The sequence below is a fragment of the Xiphophorus couchianus genome, chromosome 2 (genome assembly GCF_001444195.1).
Source record: "Xiphophorus couchianus chromosome 2, X_couchianus-1.0, whole genome shotgun sequence".
NCBI classification, from domain to species: Eukaryota; Metazoa; Chordata; class Actinopteri; order Cyprinodontiformes; family Poeciliidae; genus Xiphophorus; species Xiphophorus couchianus.
This window is the reverse complement of record NC_040229.1, coordinates 21,313,830-21,332,289: the sequence shown is the minus strand read 5'-3', so window position 1 is coordinate 21,332,289 and position 18,460 is coordinate 21,313,830. Positions and strand designations below refer to the sequence as shown.

General features: G+C 39.8%; 2 protein-coding genes across 4 annotated transcripts; both read right to left on the bottom strand.

Moving 5' to 3' along the window:
* Window positions 1-1,760: 1,760 nt before the first annotated feature.
* On the bottom strand, window positions 1,761-8,116 carry selenoo1 (selenoprotein O1). The gene is made up of 9 exons (XM_028004023.1): window positions 7,417-8,116; window positions 7,057-7,260; window positions 6,793-6,970; window positions 6,343-6,473; window positions 5,234-5,511; window positions 4,989-5,157; window positions 3,317-3,502; window positions 2,918-3,074; window positions 1,761-2,828 (listed from the first exon to the last, which is right to left on the bottom strand). Exons 1-9 carry the CDS (start codon window positions 7,968-7,970, stop codon window positions 2,604-2,606), a joined length of 2,082 nt encoding a protein of 693 aa, XP_027859824.1. The 5' UTR covers window positions 7,971-8,116; the 3' UTR covers window positions 1,761-2,603.
* Window positions 8,117-9,058: 942 nt separating this feature from the next.
* On the bottom strand, window positions 9,059-18,449 carry trabd (TraB domain containing). 3 transcript variants are annotated; one of them, XM_028004055.1, is made up of 10 exons: window positions 18,311-18,449; window positions 17,767-17,808; window positions 17,487-17,609; window positions 15,523-15,689; window positions 15,045-15,185; window positions 13,038-13,148; window positions 12,655-12,794; window positions 11,683-11,855; window positions 11,112-11,208; window positions 9,059-11,021 (listed from the first exon to the last, which is right to left on the bottom strand). In XM_028004055.1, the coding sequence occupies exons 1-10, from the start codon at window positions 18,432-18,434 to the stop codon at window positions 10,832-10,834; spliced, it is 1,308 nt and encodes a 435-aa protein (XP_027859856.1). In that variant the 5' UTR covers window positions 18,435-18,449; the 3' UTR covers window positions 9,059-10,831. The 3 variants fall into 3 exon arrangements, with proteins under 3 accessions (XP_027859856.1, XP_027859864.1, XP_027859870.1); XM_028004063.1 differs by having other exon boundaries at window positions 17,487-17,553; window positions 18,342-18,449; XM_028004069.1 differs by having other exon boundaries at window positions 17,487-17,553; window positions 18,311-18,328.
* Window positions 18,450-18,460: the final 11 nt, after the last annotated feature.

The window sequence follows — 18,460 nt, the reverse complement described above, 5'->3', positions numbered from 1 at the left end:
CACGGCTTTAAATAGGATTCCTGGGTGCATGCGGACAGTCAGTCAGTAATTATTTGAAGACGTGCTGGGACATGAACGTCACAGACGCCCAAAGCGAGGCTGTAAAGAGATCCATCACTGACACGCAACCAGAAATAGAAGGAACTGGAAACCTTTTCATGATGTTGTGTATTGTCAGCTTAGTCTGCCAACAAAAGAGAGTAACTATTTACACTGCCTTGCAAAAAAAAAATCTTTCACTCCTCTTTTACATTTTGCCACAGCTACAAACTTCAAAGTATCTAGCTGGATGCTTCCAACACAAAATATTACATTACAAGTCACATTACTGGAGTTTGTTTCATATCAGATCTGAAACATGCTGCCTGCTTTCACTTGTAAGTGGCATAGAATATCAGCTTTTAGTTCTGGACATTGACATTTCTAACACATATTTATGTGACATGATAGAAATGATTCCTTCTGGTCCTGAAAGGCAGATATCCAGCCCAGGCTAAAGCTTTTGGGTTTTCTTCCAACTGATTTTTGGTGTATTCATCTCCCCATCAACTCCCACAAGCTTCCTGCTGGTCCCCAATGAAGAAAACAACCCCACATCATGATGCTGCCAACACCATGTTTGGATGTTGTGTTTTGTGCAGCGCTGTTTTTCTGTCACATATGACAGTTTGCATGCAGGTCATAAAGCTAAATGTGGACATATCTGACCAGAGCGTCTTCTTCGTGTTTGCTTTGTCCCTTCGTGTTTTCCCAATATTTCAACACGACAACTTTCTTCTTTTCATTTTCATCAAAAGCCATGTTTGTGTCATGCCCAGCTATAGCCATCTACTGATACTCTGCAGCTCCCCAAAAGTTTCAAAGGGATTCTTGGCTGCTGCTCCTTGGCTGTGATGTCAGCGTAGATGTTTGTTCATGTCTTGGTAGGTTTGTGGTTGTACCAGTTCCAAAATTGAAACAAACCCTGATCCATATTTACACACACACAGCAGAACACAAAATATCAAAACGTAATTTAAAACAGGATGAGAAAATGAAATGGAAATAATACAAATGTGAAATTACTCGATAAACTCTTAAAAAGTGATTCATTAATAAGCAAACCCACTATATCCTTAAATGTACGAGTGTTGATCCAACTCAGTAGACTGCTGCTTACAGGAACATTCAGCTGTTCTGCTGCGTATTTAAAACTGCTTTAAATTTCCTAATGCTCACAGAAACATTTCACTGTTATCCCCACCCCGGGCTTTTTCAAGAGAGAGATTTCATTGTATGCAATAATCAAGTTCTGCTTACTACATCGTCAGTAGGGTGGCCACAGATGGGAAGTAACCAGAATATGCAATGTGCTTTAAACAACGCATGCATGGCAGTTGTTTCATCTGAATATGTCACCATCATTCATTTGCTTTGTAATTAAATGATTAAGTTATTTAATCCTTTTTGAACGGTTTAAATACAGCAATATTTATCCAAATGTCCTGCTTGGTTTAACAAATCAAAACACTCACTAGTATTAAATCTCATATTATGTTCCCCACCTAATTCACCACATGCTCTTTTTGGGGGTCTGGGATTTAACGTGGCTCTGTGGCACCTTTAACGCTCGGGTGACTGGCAAAGGCTGTCCTGGATTTTTATTTAGAGGCATCAGATTAGAGGGAGAATACATATTTGTGCCACACTTTTCATAACTGCAATGAGATGTAAGAGAAGAAAAAAGTTAAATTCAAAGTAAAAATCCAAAATCAACACGGTCTGCTGAAAAGTCTGTTTAATAGCAAAAACAAAGAAGGTTACAATTGAAAAAACGACTTTTTTTTCTCGACATTTTATAGATATATTTACCTGAAAGTTACAGCAATTGCAATATTTTTCTAAAAATACATTTTCAACACGAGCAGATACATCCAGATTTGTCATTCCTCATTCAAACCTACCTGTAAAAATAGAATAATAAAAGAAAATGATGGTCCGAACCTCAGAGAAAGGCGCGATCACAGTGAGGAGGATCAAAAGCATTTACTGAACTCATTGTGCGTGTTTGTGTGTGGAGGTTTTAGCATTTCTCTCGACTGCAGTCACTCCCTTTCAAACTGACAGTCCTCATAATATTTGGTGCACTCTGGAAGTGACAACCCACAGTCTGTCAGAGGCAGGCATGTCAATACGGGACTTGTTGCCTGAATCATCATAAATAGCAGAAGTGACACTGAACAGACAGGGTGGAGGAGAGCCAAGCTGGGTTTCTGTAAACCTGTTTCTTCTGCAACCTGCACATTACGTCAGAGCCATGACTTTACTCAATGCAGCTTTTGTCATCTTCATTAATGAAAGTCTAAAAATAAATCCCAAACTGTTTAAATTTGGAAATCTTAGGCAATGGAAGAAGAGAGTCACCTCCCATCCTCCCGTCTGTTTTGTGTCATCATGCTAATCTGTGAAGAGCCACTTCTCTTAACTCCCTCACTGCTGCCTTGCCAAAAGCTAAAACGAAAGTTGGACAGTGAGCCAAAGAGAGGATGTAAAAGGTAAAAGAGAGTGATCAACACTTTCCAACTTTCTTGTTCTTTTAGGCAGGGCAGCAATTAAGGAAGCGTTTAAGAAGATCAGGTGACGCAGATTTGGCGTGCCCATGCTGGGGGCTTGCTGTCATACGGCACAGGGCTCATGTCTGTTGATGATGAGGAGGTTCCCTGCTGTGGCTCCTCTCCTTCATCCCTCTCCCCCTGTTCAGTCCTCCTGTGTGAACCCACCCAAGTAGGAAGCTCCAGCCCTGGCTGAGAAGAAAACGGTTTCTCCAGAACCTTGAGGACCCGTTGGACCTGCAGCCCAATGAATTGATCACAGAGAGACATTGAAGGAATGTGGAACATTCTAAAGTCACACCAGATCGTGAAAAATGAATCCTGACCTCAGAGAAGTCCCCATTCTCAGCAGCCTCTATTGCATTCTGGGCAATGTAGTTTCTGAGCACTACGCGAGGGTTGGTGCCGTCCATCACTCTCGCCCTCTCCTCCTGCACGACCTGAATGTCGCTCTGACCCTCCAGCTCGCGGGCCAGACGTTTCCTGTGCAGTGATGATAAGACGGAAACACTCAGTTACAGTAATGGGACGCTATCCGCCTGAAAACAACATTTCCTCCCTGTCTGTCCGCCCCCTTCATCAGTCAGACTTCCACCCATCACTTGCCACGAGAAAAAAAAAAAAAACAACAAAAAAAACTAAACTCCCCCACTCTGTCCTTGCACAGCCTTTTTCTCACAGCAAGCCATTTTCCTGTCGAGTCTCTCTCAGGTAAAGCGTCTCACCTGTAGAGGGCGATCCAGGAGATCCACTCCTGAGCCTGCCTGGCTCTCAGCTCGTCCTGACTCGTCTCCAGCAGGACCTTCAGTTTGCTCATTCTGTCCAACTGTCTCGCGATGGTCGCCCTGTCTGAGATCATCTCAAACAGAGCGGGGTTGCTCTGAGCCATGGAGAGCAGCATTGACAATTCACTGTCAAGCAGACAAATAAAAATGAGTCACAACAGGGCAGAAAGTCTGAACGCTGATATACAGAAAGAAAGCAGAGCTGTACTATAGGCAATAATCATCCGTGCAAAATCATAGATTCTCTATAAGGTTCAGGTCAGGTCAGTCAAACAAAGTGACATCATGATCATTAAACATCAGAACCTTTGGTAGGTTCTGTATTGGTAAATTCATTTTTCATCAGAAATCCTGATGAAAAATGAAGTGAGTATTTAAACAAAACAGAAGGAAGCATGAAGTGCTCTAATACTTCACTGGTAGTCAGCTGCATTGACTGTTCTGCAGGGAAAACCCAGTGGACCAATACCAGTAGATTATATGGCTTCACAAATCATCACTGACTGTGGAAACTTCAAACTGGTCCTCAAGCTACTTGGATTGGCTTCAAACTTTGACTGATATTCCTGTTTGTATGTAACAATGTCACACTGTAAACCAACTCACACAATATATATTTGCGTTTATTATTTTTTAAGCCTAATAATTATCCCTGTAAAAATATAATAATTAAAATGGAAAGTTTGTTACTTCTGCAGCTTGTTGTTTTTAATATTTATTTTCTTCCACTCACCTTTCCATTACCTAAAGAGCCAACAATGAGCTTCAGTGGCTTACTGCCCCTGAGTAAGGTTTCACTGGTTGTCTTTTTTGCAGCAATAAGATAAGATGTATGTTAAAAAAATATTTTATTATTGCCTGTGCATAATAATAATAATCATCATTTTTCATTTCAAATCTACAGAAGAACTGATTTTTTTATTAGCTGCATACCACAGTCACCTAAATTAGCAGAAACAAACACTTGAATTTTAATTTTACTACACCTTCTGGAATTAAAAATATACAATACAAGACAATACTTCCCAGAACTTCTTACTGCTGGAACTGAGGAAGTTCCAGCAGTAAGAAATACATACCGTAATATATCACCACTGCCCTCTTGAGTCAGAAATGTGAACTACATTAAATTAAGTAAATGCATAGATAGTTATAAAACTAGTACTTTTGCCTTTTAATCAGGTCTTTGGAGTACTAGCTATGACAACTATGCCTAAATAGTAGAGCTAAGAGACAATGGCACCTCCATGTTAGCTCATAGTATAACTATATTGAATTCTGTCAAAAGACTCTGATATCATATGCAATTGTTTTTATATAATTCGCATTTAGAATAATTTAGCAATTCTTTTTAAAAATCTAGCATTTTTCTCCTTCACATTTTAAACAGGGTGTATTACTGTCCTTGCAGAATATGATGGATGAATTTCCAAACAAAATTTGTTGATAATGTAATTGAGAACCATCTTTTAACAAGCAAAAACAGTTTTCCTCAGACTCTTAGTTTTAATCAGCTACACATATTCATCTCAAAATGCACGCAATTCTGCTGAACACGCCATTTTTAATCTAATTATTCCTATTATCCTTGTTTGTTATCTGTATATCTCACCGTGGATCCATTGTGGGTGTGTTGGCTGACTTTAGCTCCTCTAAAGAAGCACACTGCTCCAGGAGGAGTTCTGAGGCTTTCTTAACGATTTCCTCGTCTCGCTCCGTTTCTCCCTCTGATGGACAGGAAATCTGAGCTAAGTTACGGAAGGTGTTCGTAAAGTCAGCGCCTGCAGGAAAGAAATGGAAAATTAGTCAATCAATACTCATTTGATTTAATGCAAACATCCCACGCTGCAGGCCAACCTGTGTCGTGCATTGTACGCAGCAGCTCAGTGATCAGGATCTCGTCCTCGGGTTCCTCCTTTCTCAGCAAACCCAGTTTCTTCCTCATGTTCTCCAGGTAGAAGCGGTTGAAGTGATCCAGGTATTCATCCGTCACAGCCTTTGCTCGATCTGGTGGCAACTCTGGAGCCAGAGCCTCTGCCAGCTTCACCAGGTTCCACCTGCAGATGGCCGGCTGGGCCTTGTACGAATATCGCCCAGAGTTGTCTGACGCATTGCAAATGAAATCTGGATCAAACCTGAAATGGATATGGAAAGCTTTTACCAACTTATGCAGACTCATTGTGATTGCTTATTTATTCGTTTTTAGTGATAGAGTTACAATGAGTCACAGAGCACAGACAGTGAAATTTAGAAGTAAGAGGACAGGAGATTGGCAAGAAGTTTAAGAGTCAACATTTTACTGAGCTGCAAGAGCCTGCAAAGCCACTGTCATAGTCCAAAATGCTGTGAGTTTAACAACATGGACAGAGACCAAGGAAGAAGTCCCTGCTTCAAATTCAACACCTCTCCGAACAGCTAATAATTTCTAGTCGCTCACATGTACAGGCCAACGCCTTCTGGGGAAATGTTTATTGTCAAATTGGACTAAGATTAAGTTTAATTTCTCAAGGGATCAAGGTGGAATTTTCACATCTAGGAACACTGACAAAATTGTCAGAAAGTGGTTAAAAAGAGCAAAAGATCCCTCATAAAACTGGTTTTGGGAAGGATAAACAAGCTAACAACAGCTCTGGATTATATCTAACTTCAAGACAACTGAAAGTTTATGAACTAAACATTAAGGTTTATTTATTTAGATTAGCATTAGTTTCATATACTGACAGTAAAGTCAGAAGCTTGTTGATGGGGACAAAAAGCGAGTTTTAACCATATTAATTCAAATATTACTGGGGCTTGTCTATATAGTTGTCAACCACTGCAGATGAGCAAAAACCAACAATAAACCGAGACCTCTGTGCATCCAATTGCTAATATGTGCATACATGTCTCAACAGCCCATTATATTATTTTCTAAATAACCATAAAGTCAATCATTCCACATGAACATTGCAACCTCTATGCCTCACCTGTCCATGAAGCCATACGGACCGTAGTCCAGAGTGAGTCCCAAAACACTCATATTGTCGGTGTTCAGAACTCCGTGACAGAATCCAACACACTGCCACTGAGCCACGAGTCGAGCTGTACGGGACATCACCTAAAATTAGAGAGACAAGAGGAAGACATCTCCAAATATATGAAAAACTTAAAACACAGGTTATAGACATAACGTGACCTTATGTTAAGCAGGTATGGACAACTCAAACACATGAATAAAGCTAAATACTTGTTAGATAAAGCAAACAGAAAGGTGAACCAATTCAACAAAATAAACACCACATGTAATTCTGGAACATTACTGCAGTACATCCCAACTAAAGTAGTACCTTCCAGCTATCTTAGTTTTTATGTGCCAATAAACCATCCTTTACCATCTGAAATCAGCATGTTTACAACAAGTCACTGTAAACTCTTACCTCTCTAAAGAAAGCCACGTTTCTCTCCAGCCGGTCTGGATGACCCCGCTGGATTTCAGGGTAAAACATTTCAATGACATAATCCAACATCTGACCTCGGATCTCTTCCCGTCCGTAACTGGGACCCTGACGCCCCGTGAACTCATCAGCCGGTTTGAAGATCTCAAAGGAACCGAACCTGTGCAGAAAAAGAAAGACTCAGTGAAAACATCAGGATGGTGTCAGACATCTGAGATATATTGACACAGGAAAGTCACTGCTTACCTGAGGAAGGTGGGAGCGATGCGGAGGACCACTGAGCATTTCTCGTAACAGGGATTCCCGCTGTAGTAGATGTCCCTTATAACCTTGCTGTCAGAGGTGACCACGGAGCCTGCTCTGGTGGTGGGGATACCGAGGAAGAACATCGCCTCACTGCAAAGGAATTCTCTTACACTGGATCGCAGGACTTTTCGGCCATCAGCTTTCCTGTGGGGGGATGTACTTCATGTTAATGTTGGATGATAGAAGAACACAAAGCAGTTTGGAAAGCAATACAATATTTTTATTCCTTCAATTACTTTCCTTTCACTCAAAAAGTACAGCCATAAAAACGACGAAGACGAACTCTGTCAATCCTGTCACCTGGAATATGGGGTCAGTCCCGCTCCTTTCACCTGAATCTCCCACCGCCCGCTCGGATTTTCCCGGAGCAACTCTGGATTTTGTCCCGGTGGAACCGTCACCTCTCCAAGGTAACAGGCGGCCCCGTCCCCCAGCTGCCCGGCAAACTGGCCGAACTGGTGACCGCAGTAGCAGTGAGCCGCGGGCTCGGATCCAGGCATGACTTTAGACCCGCTCAGGTACTCCGGGCCGAGAGGGTCGTTCATAACCTCTTCTCCGGCAAGCCCCAGCAACGCTAGGGCTTCGCCCGAAACGGCCACGAACCGAGGGTTACTCAGCGGCTCAGGATTAACTCGAGAGAAACACGCTCCTTTCACCATTCGGACCCCCGGCTCATCGGACGGGTCCAGGGGAAGTTTCTTAAGGGCGACGTTATCAAAGTCGAGTCGGTCCAAAGCGGAGCGACCCACGGCCAGACCCATCTCGTCCATCCTGACTGTGCAGAGGACTCTGAAGACTGTCACACGGGGCAGGAAGAGGCGCGACACTCCCAGCCGGGGTCCTAAATAAGCCATGTAAACCAGGCCATCGGTCTGTCAGTGTCCTGTGGCGCAGTCTGAACTGTTTGGGCTAATCACGCTTTCATAATCCTACGAGCGACAGCGGATGTTTGGGAGGCTTCGTGTTGTTGCACCTTCAAATGCTCGACTTGAAACAGCAAAGGCGGAACTCTAAAGTGGGGAGAATAACAACGGGGGACGGGTGTCAATCTGGTGGGCTATTATTAAAGATATTTATTTAACAGAATACATGTCTTAAAGCTGTAAATGATCGATTTTCATTCGTGAGAGTGGCATTTTTAAACGACCGATTACTGCTTAGTACGGAGCCTCATAGGGGACCTGGGGAAATAAATAAATAATAAATACATAAATAAATAATGAAAAACGTTTTACTTTCGGTTAATTCAGTGCACTGAAGCACATTTTAATTGTTCCAGATAGATACATGAGAATAGATTGCAAAAACGAAAAAAAACAAACAAAAAAAAACTTGAGAAACACAGAAATCCCCTTTTGTACATGTATAAACTATTTTAAATCATCCACAGCCACTGTAGAAAAACTAGTCCATAGGATATATTGGTTCCCAACCCTGGTCCTCAAAATCCGTGCCCTGCATGTTTTAGGTGTCTTTATAACACGTAAATAACTAAATAACAGGCTTCAGTAGCACTGCAGCATGCAGAGGAGGTCATGCAATCATTTAAATTAGATGCGCTGAAACACAGACCTGCGACAGACTGGCGACCTGTCCAGGGTGAACCCCGCCTCTCGCCCAGAACGTTAGCTGGAGATGGGCACCAGCAACCCTCTCGACCGCAATAGGGGAAAAGGTTGTTAGAAATCACCAATGGATGGATGAAACACAGACAAGACATATCTAAAACATGTAGGGCTGGGGGGTCTGAGGACCAAGAAGAGAACGCAGCTCTAAGGAGAACTAGTGGATGAAAACACATGACAAACAGACGATGGGAAAAGTTTGAGCCACAGGTCTAAAATGACCAAATTGTAAGAGAAGTTTAGTTCAGTATTATGTTAAAGATTGACATTATCCTATAATCTAAAGACACATACCAATCCCAGAACAAGACAGGCACTAAAGCAAAAATAGTTTACTTTTACTATTATAGAAGAGTCAGTGTTTGGTACGTTTACAGTGACAAAACAAGTCAAGGGTGCAGGCTAATCAGTTAATACGACCAATACAGCCATTCATACTCTCTTCTCGAGTTCTCAGGCATACAGCAAATTATATATTTTTGTTGAATGTACTCGGATACAAATCTGAAAACAACATATCTGGCCTGCAACAACTTCAGTTTTTTAACGCATTTCTTCAAAACGTTTTAATCAATCGGAAGACTGGTTATCTGAATAAGCTCAGACGGTAAATAGCTGGCACTGGTTTTAATTATGTTTTTAAAAAAATAAATGTACATTACACTCTTAATCAATTCATTGGACCCATTTATATGTTATAATAAATTATGTTCAGTAACTCATTTCACGTCCCTTATTTTGATTTACAATTAAAAGCAAAAATACTTAAGTCACTTAAATTATCTGGATACCTACAATAGATTTAAAATCATGCATTTATGTTGACAGAACTTACTGTACTATACTTTGACACCCTCCTTTTTGATCCAGGGTTGTCTTTTTTGTTATACATGCAATAACAGAACATAATATGGATACACATGTGTTGGTGATAGGCTTTAGCAGAAGAGGCAATCAGAGGGTCAAAGGCAGCAGTGATAAAGTAAGGCTAAATTTCCAGATTACAGATTTTGTTCAGCAGTCCAAATAAAACAGATTTATAAATGCACAAACCATTATGGTCACACTTTACTCTGAGGGAAACAAATCAACTTTCACTTCTATCTAGTTCCACAATTTCACAATAAATATGAATGCATATTTTAGGACAGCCAATGCACTGACTGTCAGTTGATTAAAAATATGGTACACTTAACACATGATGGCTGGGTCCATCATAATAAAGGGTAAAATAAAACATAAAATGTTCTCACCCCACTGTTTTGTGAGGCACCGTGAGGCCTCATGAGCATCACTGTTCCATGAAAATGTTGCAGTTTTGGTAAAATTTCAACGTCATCATAAACGTCATGTCCTCTCATTACAAAATAGTAAGATGTTCAAACTGTTGATAATTGCACTAATCATTCATTAGATGAAGATAACAAAAATTGGATTTCATAGTAGCCCTTCCAGCTAAAACATGAGGCACTTGGCTGTAAAGTTCATAGCAAAGAGCAATCACCAGAGTTTCTTCTGCTAATCCTGAATGTGAGGAATGAGCACCATGAAATTATTTTGTCAAAAATCATGATCGACTTTCTATAGCTCAGACACACAGTGAAATTATTCTAATCTGTTTATATTTAAATACCACTATAAGTTACATCCTCTTTTAAAGTGCTGGACCAATTACCAAGAATCTGCCCGGTACTCAGAAAATGGCTTCTTTCAAAAAAAAAAAAAAGCATCCTATTATGTCCAGGAAAATTATTCAATTTGATTCCTAGGGTGATTAGCAAAATAAAGCCGTGTGTAAATAAATTTCAGGAACAACAGGGATATGTTACTCTAATAGGAGCACATTTATGCAAAGTATAATTGCAAGAAATGCAGGATTAGAGTACAGTTGTGGTTTCTTTGGCAGTACGGTCCCACTGTGCCTATAGGGACATCAATAGGAGGTGAAAGGTTCTTGACCCCAGAGAGGTCCTCATCAGTTCCCAGGTGTGAGCTGGTGCACCCATTCGTCCAGCCTCACCTCCTGCTTTTAAGGCCATCGGTGATAAATGCATCTTTTTTTAAAAATCAAATCTTGTGTGAAAGACAGCTTAGAGAGGTCCAGCGGGGTTAGGTGGCTGGAGCCGAAGAGTCTCAATCAAAGACTGGACAGCTGGTAATGTCAGCAGGGTACGACCTAAACCTCCTCCGACTCGATAACAGGCATAACCCAGCATTCCCATCAAGACGCCTTTCACAACTGTGCGTAGCATCCAGCTGAGTTGTGAGGGTGGTGCAACACTGAAGGAGAGAGAAAAAGCAGAAACAAAAATATTTGTTTCGTCCTGCGACGACTTTTTTTAGTATTCAATTACCGGGTAGAAAACCTACGTCATGATTTCTTGAACGTTGAGCTCCATATCCCAGTTGCGTTCAATGCCAGGGACATGACCCATTCCTACAACTCCAACAACCACAGCAGGCACTTCTATTGGAAAAGAAGTGTCACATTTAGTTATTTAAATCACTTAAAGAAACATAGTGCCATTTTATAGCACAATCAAGTAATTATATTACCTTTAGTCGTTCTCAAAATGCTGCAAATAACAAACGTGACTTAAAGGAAATTTGACTCGGCAATTTAATGACTTAAAATTTGTGACTCTTTATAAAGCTCCTGTCTATTTTACATAATCCTGCCCCTTTAAAATCTCACATTATTAATATGTATAACAAAGATATTAACCGAAGTGAGAACTTTGAAAATCCGCAAAAGTGGTGTTGTCCAATCTGACTGAGCAGGAGCTCTTATGAAAAGAGGAGTGAGTCTAAACTCACTCCTCTTTTCAATATATGTTTATATTGTATAAACATATATTCAGTTTATACAATTACATGATATGATTAGTTCACTGACAGATATCTCTGTAATGGCAAATAAAGGAAAAAATGCAATACACACTCTGGCCATTGGATGGCGACTCCACACAGTGTGTTGCCTGGCGGAGTTTGTGTGTGAGGTAGATATCCCTTTCAGCCACAATGGTTTGGTGGAGAGCAGGAAACTCGCCGATCATCTCAGACATGGTTTGCTCCAGCAGGTCCTTCTGTTTACACTTCTCTACGTCTTCTTTACTGAAACATCGCACACAATATATAACGCTTAGCTAGAGATAATGAAGTAAAAAAAAAACAAGTGTTTTAAGTGCAAATGTAATGTTTCAGGGGGTATTCTACAGTGGATAAACTTTGTGAAAATGACTTGAACCAAAAAAACAACAAACAAACCCTGTAAATGTTCATTAAAAGGATTTACAGTTTGATTCTTTGAGACAAACTTTTATTTTTTTATGTTTTGCACAAACTTGTTTTGTCTCAAAACATTTTAATTGGGAGACCAAAGCATGTCTCAGCCGAATTATTAAAGACATGCTTTTAAATATTACTTAATTTTAGGTTCCCAGGAGAGGCTACTAACCTATCTATCAGAAGCTTAACAATAGAAACAAGATCAGTTTACATTGGCGCTTTGAATAATGCACTTTCAATCAAATACACCATACATGGGCTTTTTAAAAACACTAGCAGATTTACTGGAAGTTCTGATCTAAACACAAACAGATATCAAAGATTCTTAAATGTTCACTGCAATCTTTCTAATTAATAACCGATCCTGTGATTTGCACCAAATTCAGCAGGTGTCATAATTTAATGTTCCCTCAATGTTTTGCTTTTGCCCACTAGATCCATTCAATAAAAATCAAGCCACCATGCCATCAGCATGACTAGTGAGACATCAACATCGAGGTAAAGATGGAGGATTTTTTGTTCACTTCTTAAGCTGCAATTTAATGCGGTTTTCAACACAGCATCCAATTTCATCGTAGATAAAAAAAAAAAAAAAAAAAGAACGGTTCATTAGGGGAGTTTGTACCTGATTGGATCTGACAAAAAGCAAAGACCCCAGGCCAGACGGGCCTTCTGCCATAAACTGAGAGCAGCTATGGTCCTCTTTAAGGTCACTGGGATTGGCCTGTCCCCAAGGTGAAATTTACAGAATGGAACTCGTCCCGCCTGTGAGGAAAGAAATACTTTCAGATTACCAAAATACATCGAGAGTACATAATTAAAACAACTAGTCCTATATTTCCAACAGGCCTATGATAAAGCCTGTTTAAGGTAACTGCTCTTTGTGAGACATGGAGGAGGAACTGCAGTTCTAGATGACACACCTCCAAGTCAGAAATGACAAAATTGTGTGTGGCATAGATTTGGCACGACACTCATTTGCGCAACACAAGTTTCTGAGTGACTTACCTCAATATAAGCCTCTCGAAATTCTCCTCCAGGTGCCATTCCCAGTTGCTCCGTGATGTGAGCAGAAACTTTGAGCAGGAGAATCTGCATCAGGCCGGACATAAGCCCATTCTGAGAGAGACAAAGAATAAACATTTCAACTGCAATACAAAACACATAAACACAAAAACTGGTTGTTGAACTGAAGTGCAGCCAAAAGTTGTGGTTTGACAAATCATATCCCAACTCTCTTGCGCAGCTGAGGTTCTCGGTTGCCTAAATACTTTTGGGAATCCAGGTGTTATTCCAGACAGTAATCTCAAATTGGGCAAACAGATAAGTACAGTCATTAACTCAAGCTTTTTTCCACCCCCAAACAATGACTCATTGCTGAAGTGAAGCCATATCTCCCTTTTAAAAAGGACCTTGAGAAGGTTGTCCATGGTTTTATTACTTCTTGTCTGCTGTTGTTTATATGTTGGGCTAGGTCAATCATCTCTGCAGCTTGTGCAAATAATTCAAAACATTGTAGCTCATCTTTTAACCAGCACAAAGAAACATGAAGATATAACTCCAGTCTTAAAATGTCTCTATTAACTTCCTTTTTGTCTTAGTATTTATTTTTACATTTTATTGCTCACGTTAAAAGTTTTAAATTTCTTTTAAATAATGTAATATTTAATTGGAAGGATAATCAGACAGATACTATTATTTTGTCACAGGAGCATAACATCAGGAATCATAATTCATCAATTTAAAACACTACATACAAGTTATATTCACACAGCAGGTCTTGATGCTCAGTTCAATTTTGTTTGTTTCTTTTGCGTGGTCGTTCATTCTACTAATTCAATGTGACCCCAATGAGACTTCTGTGTTGTCCCACAGCAGCGTGCCGTTTAATATCTGAAGTAACATCAGATGCTGCCATCTATGAATTTTAGAGTTATTGAGTGATGGGAGCCCACAGTATTGCCACAATGGAAGCTAGTAAAAACACACACAAAAAACACACACATCTAATAGCGTGTGAAGCATTTGACTGCAACTTATGTTTGGATGTGTAATCTGAACCAGGAGCGGTGGGATGTGATGCGCTTCACTGACAGACTTCTTTTATAATAATAATTTCCCCCCCAGTGTTTACGTCCAGTTTACCTCATCTGGCTTCTTCTGGTGCAGAATTATGACATGTGCCTCATATCAATAACGTAAAAACCAGATAAAATGCGACGTGACCGTTCTGGCTGCAGACGTTTTGAAAACTATAAAACTAAATGTACCCGATTTAGTTCCACATATGGAAGTTGCACAAATAGGATATTTTTTCTTTGGAAGATGAAAAGATCAGAATTAGACCATTCAGATTGACATGAAAAATTTTAATAAAAAATCTGATTGGTGTGAATGTAGCTCCAGGTAGAGGTGGCAAATTCTTGTGACAGAAACCATTTTAAACAAACTCCATACACCTAAACAGCATATTTGTGTGTTAGTGTTCCAAAGTACAATCCTAAATCCAACTCATTATGGAGGCCAAGACTTGAAAAGTGATTATTATAAGCCCACTCCATCTAATCTGATGGAACATTATCTATTTTACAATGAAAAATGGTTATAGATGCACAAAGCTGGCAAAAATATACCTCAGAAGATCTGCAGGTGTAACTGGTGAAAGGTGGTTGTGCAATGTATTGGATCAGGGCAGATGCACACATTATGCATATCAGACATATTGGATGTTTATTCGTAAACATGTCTTAGAGACATGTATTGTTTTCCATTCACTACACAATTATTCACTGCTTTTTATTTACCGCATAAAATCTACATTTGCTTACTTCATCTGTGATATTTAATTCTCCATTAATAATAGCTCAATGCAGCAACCCTTTTTACTGTGAAATATCATAGCACCACCATTTTTCTTGTGTTCTGATACTACTACAAACTTGCTGTACAAGTTTATATTTATATCACCACCACTTTTCCAAATCAGATTTTATCAGATCTGTCTGAAAGCCTAACCTGCTTGATGGCTTGCTGAACCTTCTCCAGGTTGATGTCTTTGGCTTCCCTCAGCAGCGTGTTCTCATCCATACGTAACATTGACACCCTGTACTGGCAAAGCTCCACCACCACCACGTCTGGCTGCACAGCGCGGATTGTCTGGACGAGGGGCAGAAACGGAGTTGAATGGGATGGATAAGATATTGGGTGCACAATAACATCAAAATGTGAGAAAGACAAGTGGATAACTCCCAATAAGTAAAATGAATGAAGAAAGTTTCAGGGACAAGGAATGAAGACCAGATGATACTTGACTAAATGAGCTCACCAACCCAATTATCACTGACACCAAGAGGGAAAGTCATTATCACTTAGCCTCTGTTAATTACGCACATTATTTTACTGCCATTTCACGGAGTACCACATTTTTAAGAAGATGAGAGCAACTCTACATTCTGCCAATTCTACATTCCTCATCTTTGCCTGTTCAGCTTACCGTCGTCACATCATTTTTGCTGTCCTCGCTGAAATGGGCAGTGCCCACCAAGTACAGGATGCTCCCGTCAGGAGCAGTGAGACGGGTCACCGTCTCTGGGAGCTCAGGGGAGTCCTGGCGGAGCTGGGCTCGGAACTGCCACAGCATCTCCAACGTTTCACCATCCGCTGGACAGCAGAGGTGGTTAATGAAGCCAGTATTAAAATAGTAAAACTGTCATGTTTAAATCTATCAAAACCACTCCTACCAACACCTTTACTTTAGACATTCCCTAGGTAAGATGAAGTTCTGTTTGGAAATAATTATACATAGTCACCAGAGAGTAAGATTTCATGACAGTGGCTGCATAAATGTTTTAAGGAACATGTATGCAGAAAACCTTTTCTTAATCACTACACACAGAGATGCAGCTCCACAAAAATTGGAAATTGTGGACAAAATTGAACACTTATTACAGAAAGTGAAACTCGTGGATTTATTACCCACAGAGTGAAGCATTTCAAGTCTTTTGAGTATTGTGAACAAAATAAATATTGAAAACAAATAATGTCACACCCTCAAAACACCTGCAAAGGTTTCAGAACCCTCTAAAAAGTCTCTCATGCTCCATCGGTAGGACACAATCAAGGGGAAGACTGCTGACTGGAGAGATGTCCAGTGATTGGCATCTTCCACAAGTACAGTAAACCACAAAAGATCATTGAACAACCAGTTTCTTTAGCATAATTCTGTATCCTAGCTGCTGTCCTTAATTGATAAGCTAGCTGCCCTGCACCTCAATAAAATCACAGGCTGAGCATGCCACACCACACTGATGCAATAATTTGTGCAATTGGAGACCTAATAAAGTACTGAATGAACATACTTTTCCAAAGCCTGGCAATTTTGTCTAAAATATATCTCTTTGATTCATTGACTGCAATACTCTACTTTTCCCAGACACAAAGTTTTGAATTTTCATTATCTATAATCATGAAAATTATAAATAGAGGCATGGAATATTTCACTCTATGTGTAATGAATCTATATAACACACAGGTTTCAGTTTTTGAAATGAGTGACAAAAATATAAAACTTTTTATGATAGTCATAATTTTAGATGTACCTATTGCTGGGTTGCAGACTCGGTAAAAAAAAGACTTCTCTTATAATTTTCAGGATTTATCCAGCGTCAAGGCCATCCACATAACTATTTGGTGCTGCACCGTTCATATCAGAAGAAAGTTTTCAAAAGCCTGGATAATACAGTTATTTAGTTTCAGGTTGGGTAAAGCATTTAGGATAAAAAGAAACATTAAATAACTGTCGACTTGTTTCTGCCGGGTGAGTAGTGAGTTGTGCTATTTTAAGTAATTAGTCTACTACGGTAACAATGCTATCGCTAACAACAAGCTACGAAGCTGGAGCATAAAAATAATATATCTTAACATGTGAATGGTTGTCCATCTGGAAATACTATTTAAACGATGCGATCGTTACCTGTTAGAAAGCGTGCGCTGCAAACGCTGACATTGTTAGTTACCGCACCTCCCGCTTCTAGCTGTAGCTTGTTGATCCACTTTTCGCCTCTATTTTCAGTAATTTTTTAAAACTTTTTTAATTTAACTCCCATGTGACCAACTACCTTCGAAACACGAAAATAACGTCGATCTTTCTCTCTATTAGAACGGTTGGAATATGACACGTACTAATCTGAAACCCAACAATATTGCTCAAGATTACATTGTTTTTGTTTAATTTTTTTTTTTTTAAAAACATTATGTAACAGACCAAAAGTATTTGTTGCAATAAACTGAGAAACGGATACAGGCGACTTCAAAACTTTTTGAATTAAAATGTTGCCTAACAAAGTGTTAACTCAGCACACAATCGAGATCACTTGCCAGTTGTCAAACAGTGCAATTGTGAACACATTTTTTTTTTTTTGTTTCAATTTGACAATGATATAAAAACCAAAAGCATACCCATTCCTGGTGCTATACAAGGTGGCTTGTCTCCTGAAGCATTCTCTGTCGGACCAACTGACCCATCCTGCGAGACAACCAAACAGCAAGGCATCATCACGTCTGATGATGGCTTGTTCAGCTCTGCTCGAGATTAAGAGATAACTAAGTCTAGCGGATCAATAGAGACTAGAGAACATTTTGCAACTAAATTTTAACTAAAGGTACATCAGCGTGAAACTTAACAGTGTCACTCAATCTATCTTCACACAAGCTTGTTTTTTTTTTTTTTTCTTCTCACCTCTGATTTGTTGTCTTCGTCCATGTTTGGAGAAAACGAAAACTGCGTGCGACATAGAGAATAAGAGGAGTGAGACTGTGAACAGTGAGGCGTTCACTGACAGTTGGACACGCACCGACTGCTGACGTTGCCTTATGCGTACGTAACACAACAACTACCGGCTTGGCTAAAGGTGGCTAACAGTTACAACGCAGAAAATGTTGCTGTGAAAAGTGGCGACCGTCGCTAAAAGAATAAATCAAATGTACAGCGAGATCTCCCAAAGATGTCATCGCTATGAAAACGAAGAGAAATCTATGAGAAAATAACCTATCAAAAATGAGTTTTCGAATATTTTTTTTTTATAAATACATTTTGCTGTACCAAGTGTAAACACTTTCCTTACAAAAAACTTCACGGTTTTGCTAGCTTCCTGCGAATAAGGCTAACTCGGGCTAACATAAGCTAGCCAATTCAACCAAAAATTGGTACTGTATGTATTTTAAAGCAAAATAAATTTCCAATATAACCAGTTGCTGTGTCATATAGGACTTCACGAACCCACCAAAAATGTTGCAGAACAAAATGTTACTTACAAAGCCAGCGCGTCTGTCCCACTGCTCTTTGCTAGTGTAACAGAGCAACACTCGGTTGGTTAAGACTGACAGCCGCGGTGCATTCTGGTACATGTAGGCACATGCAACCACATCAAGTT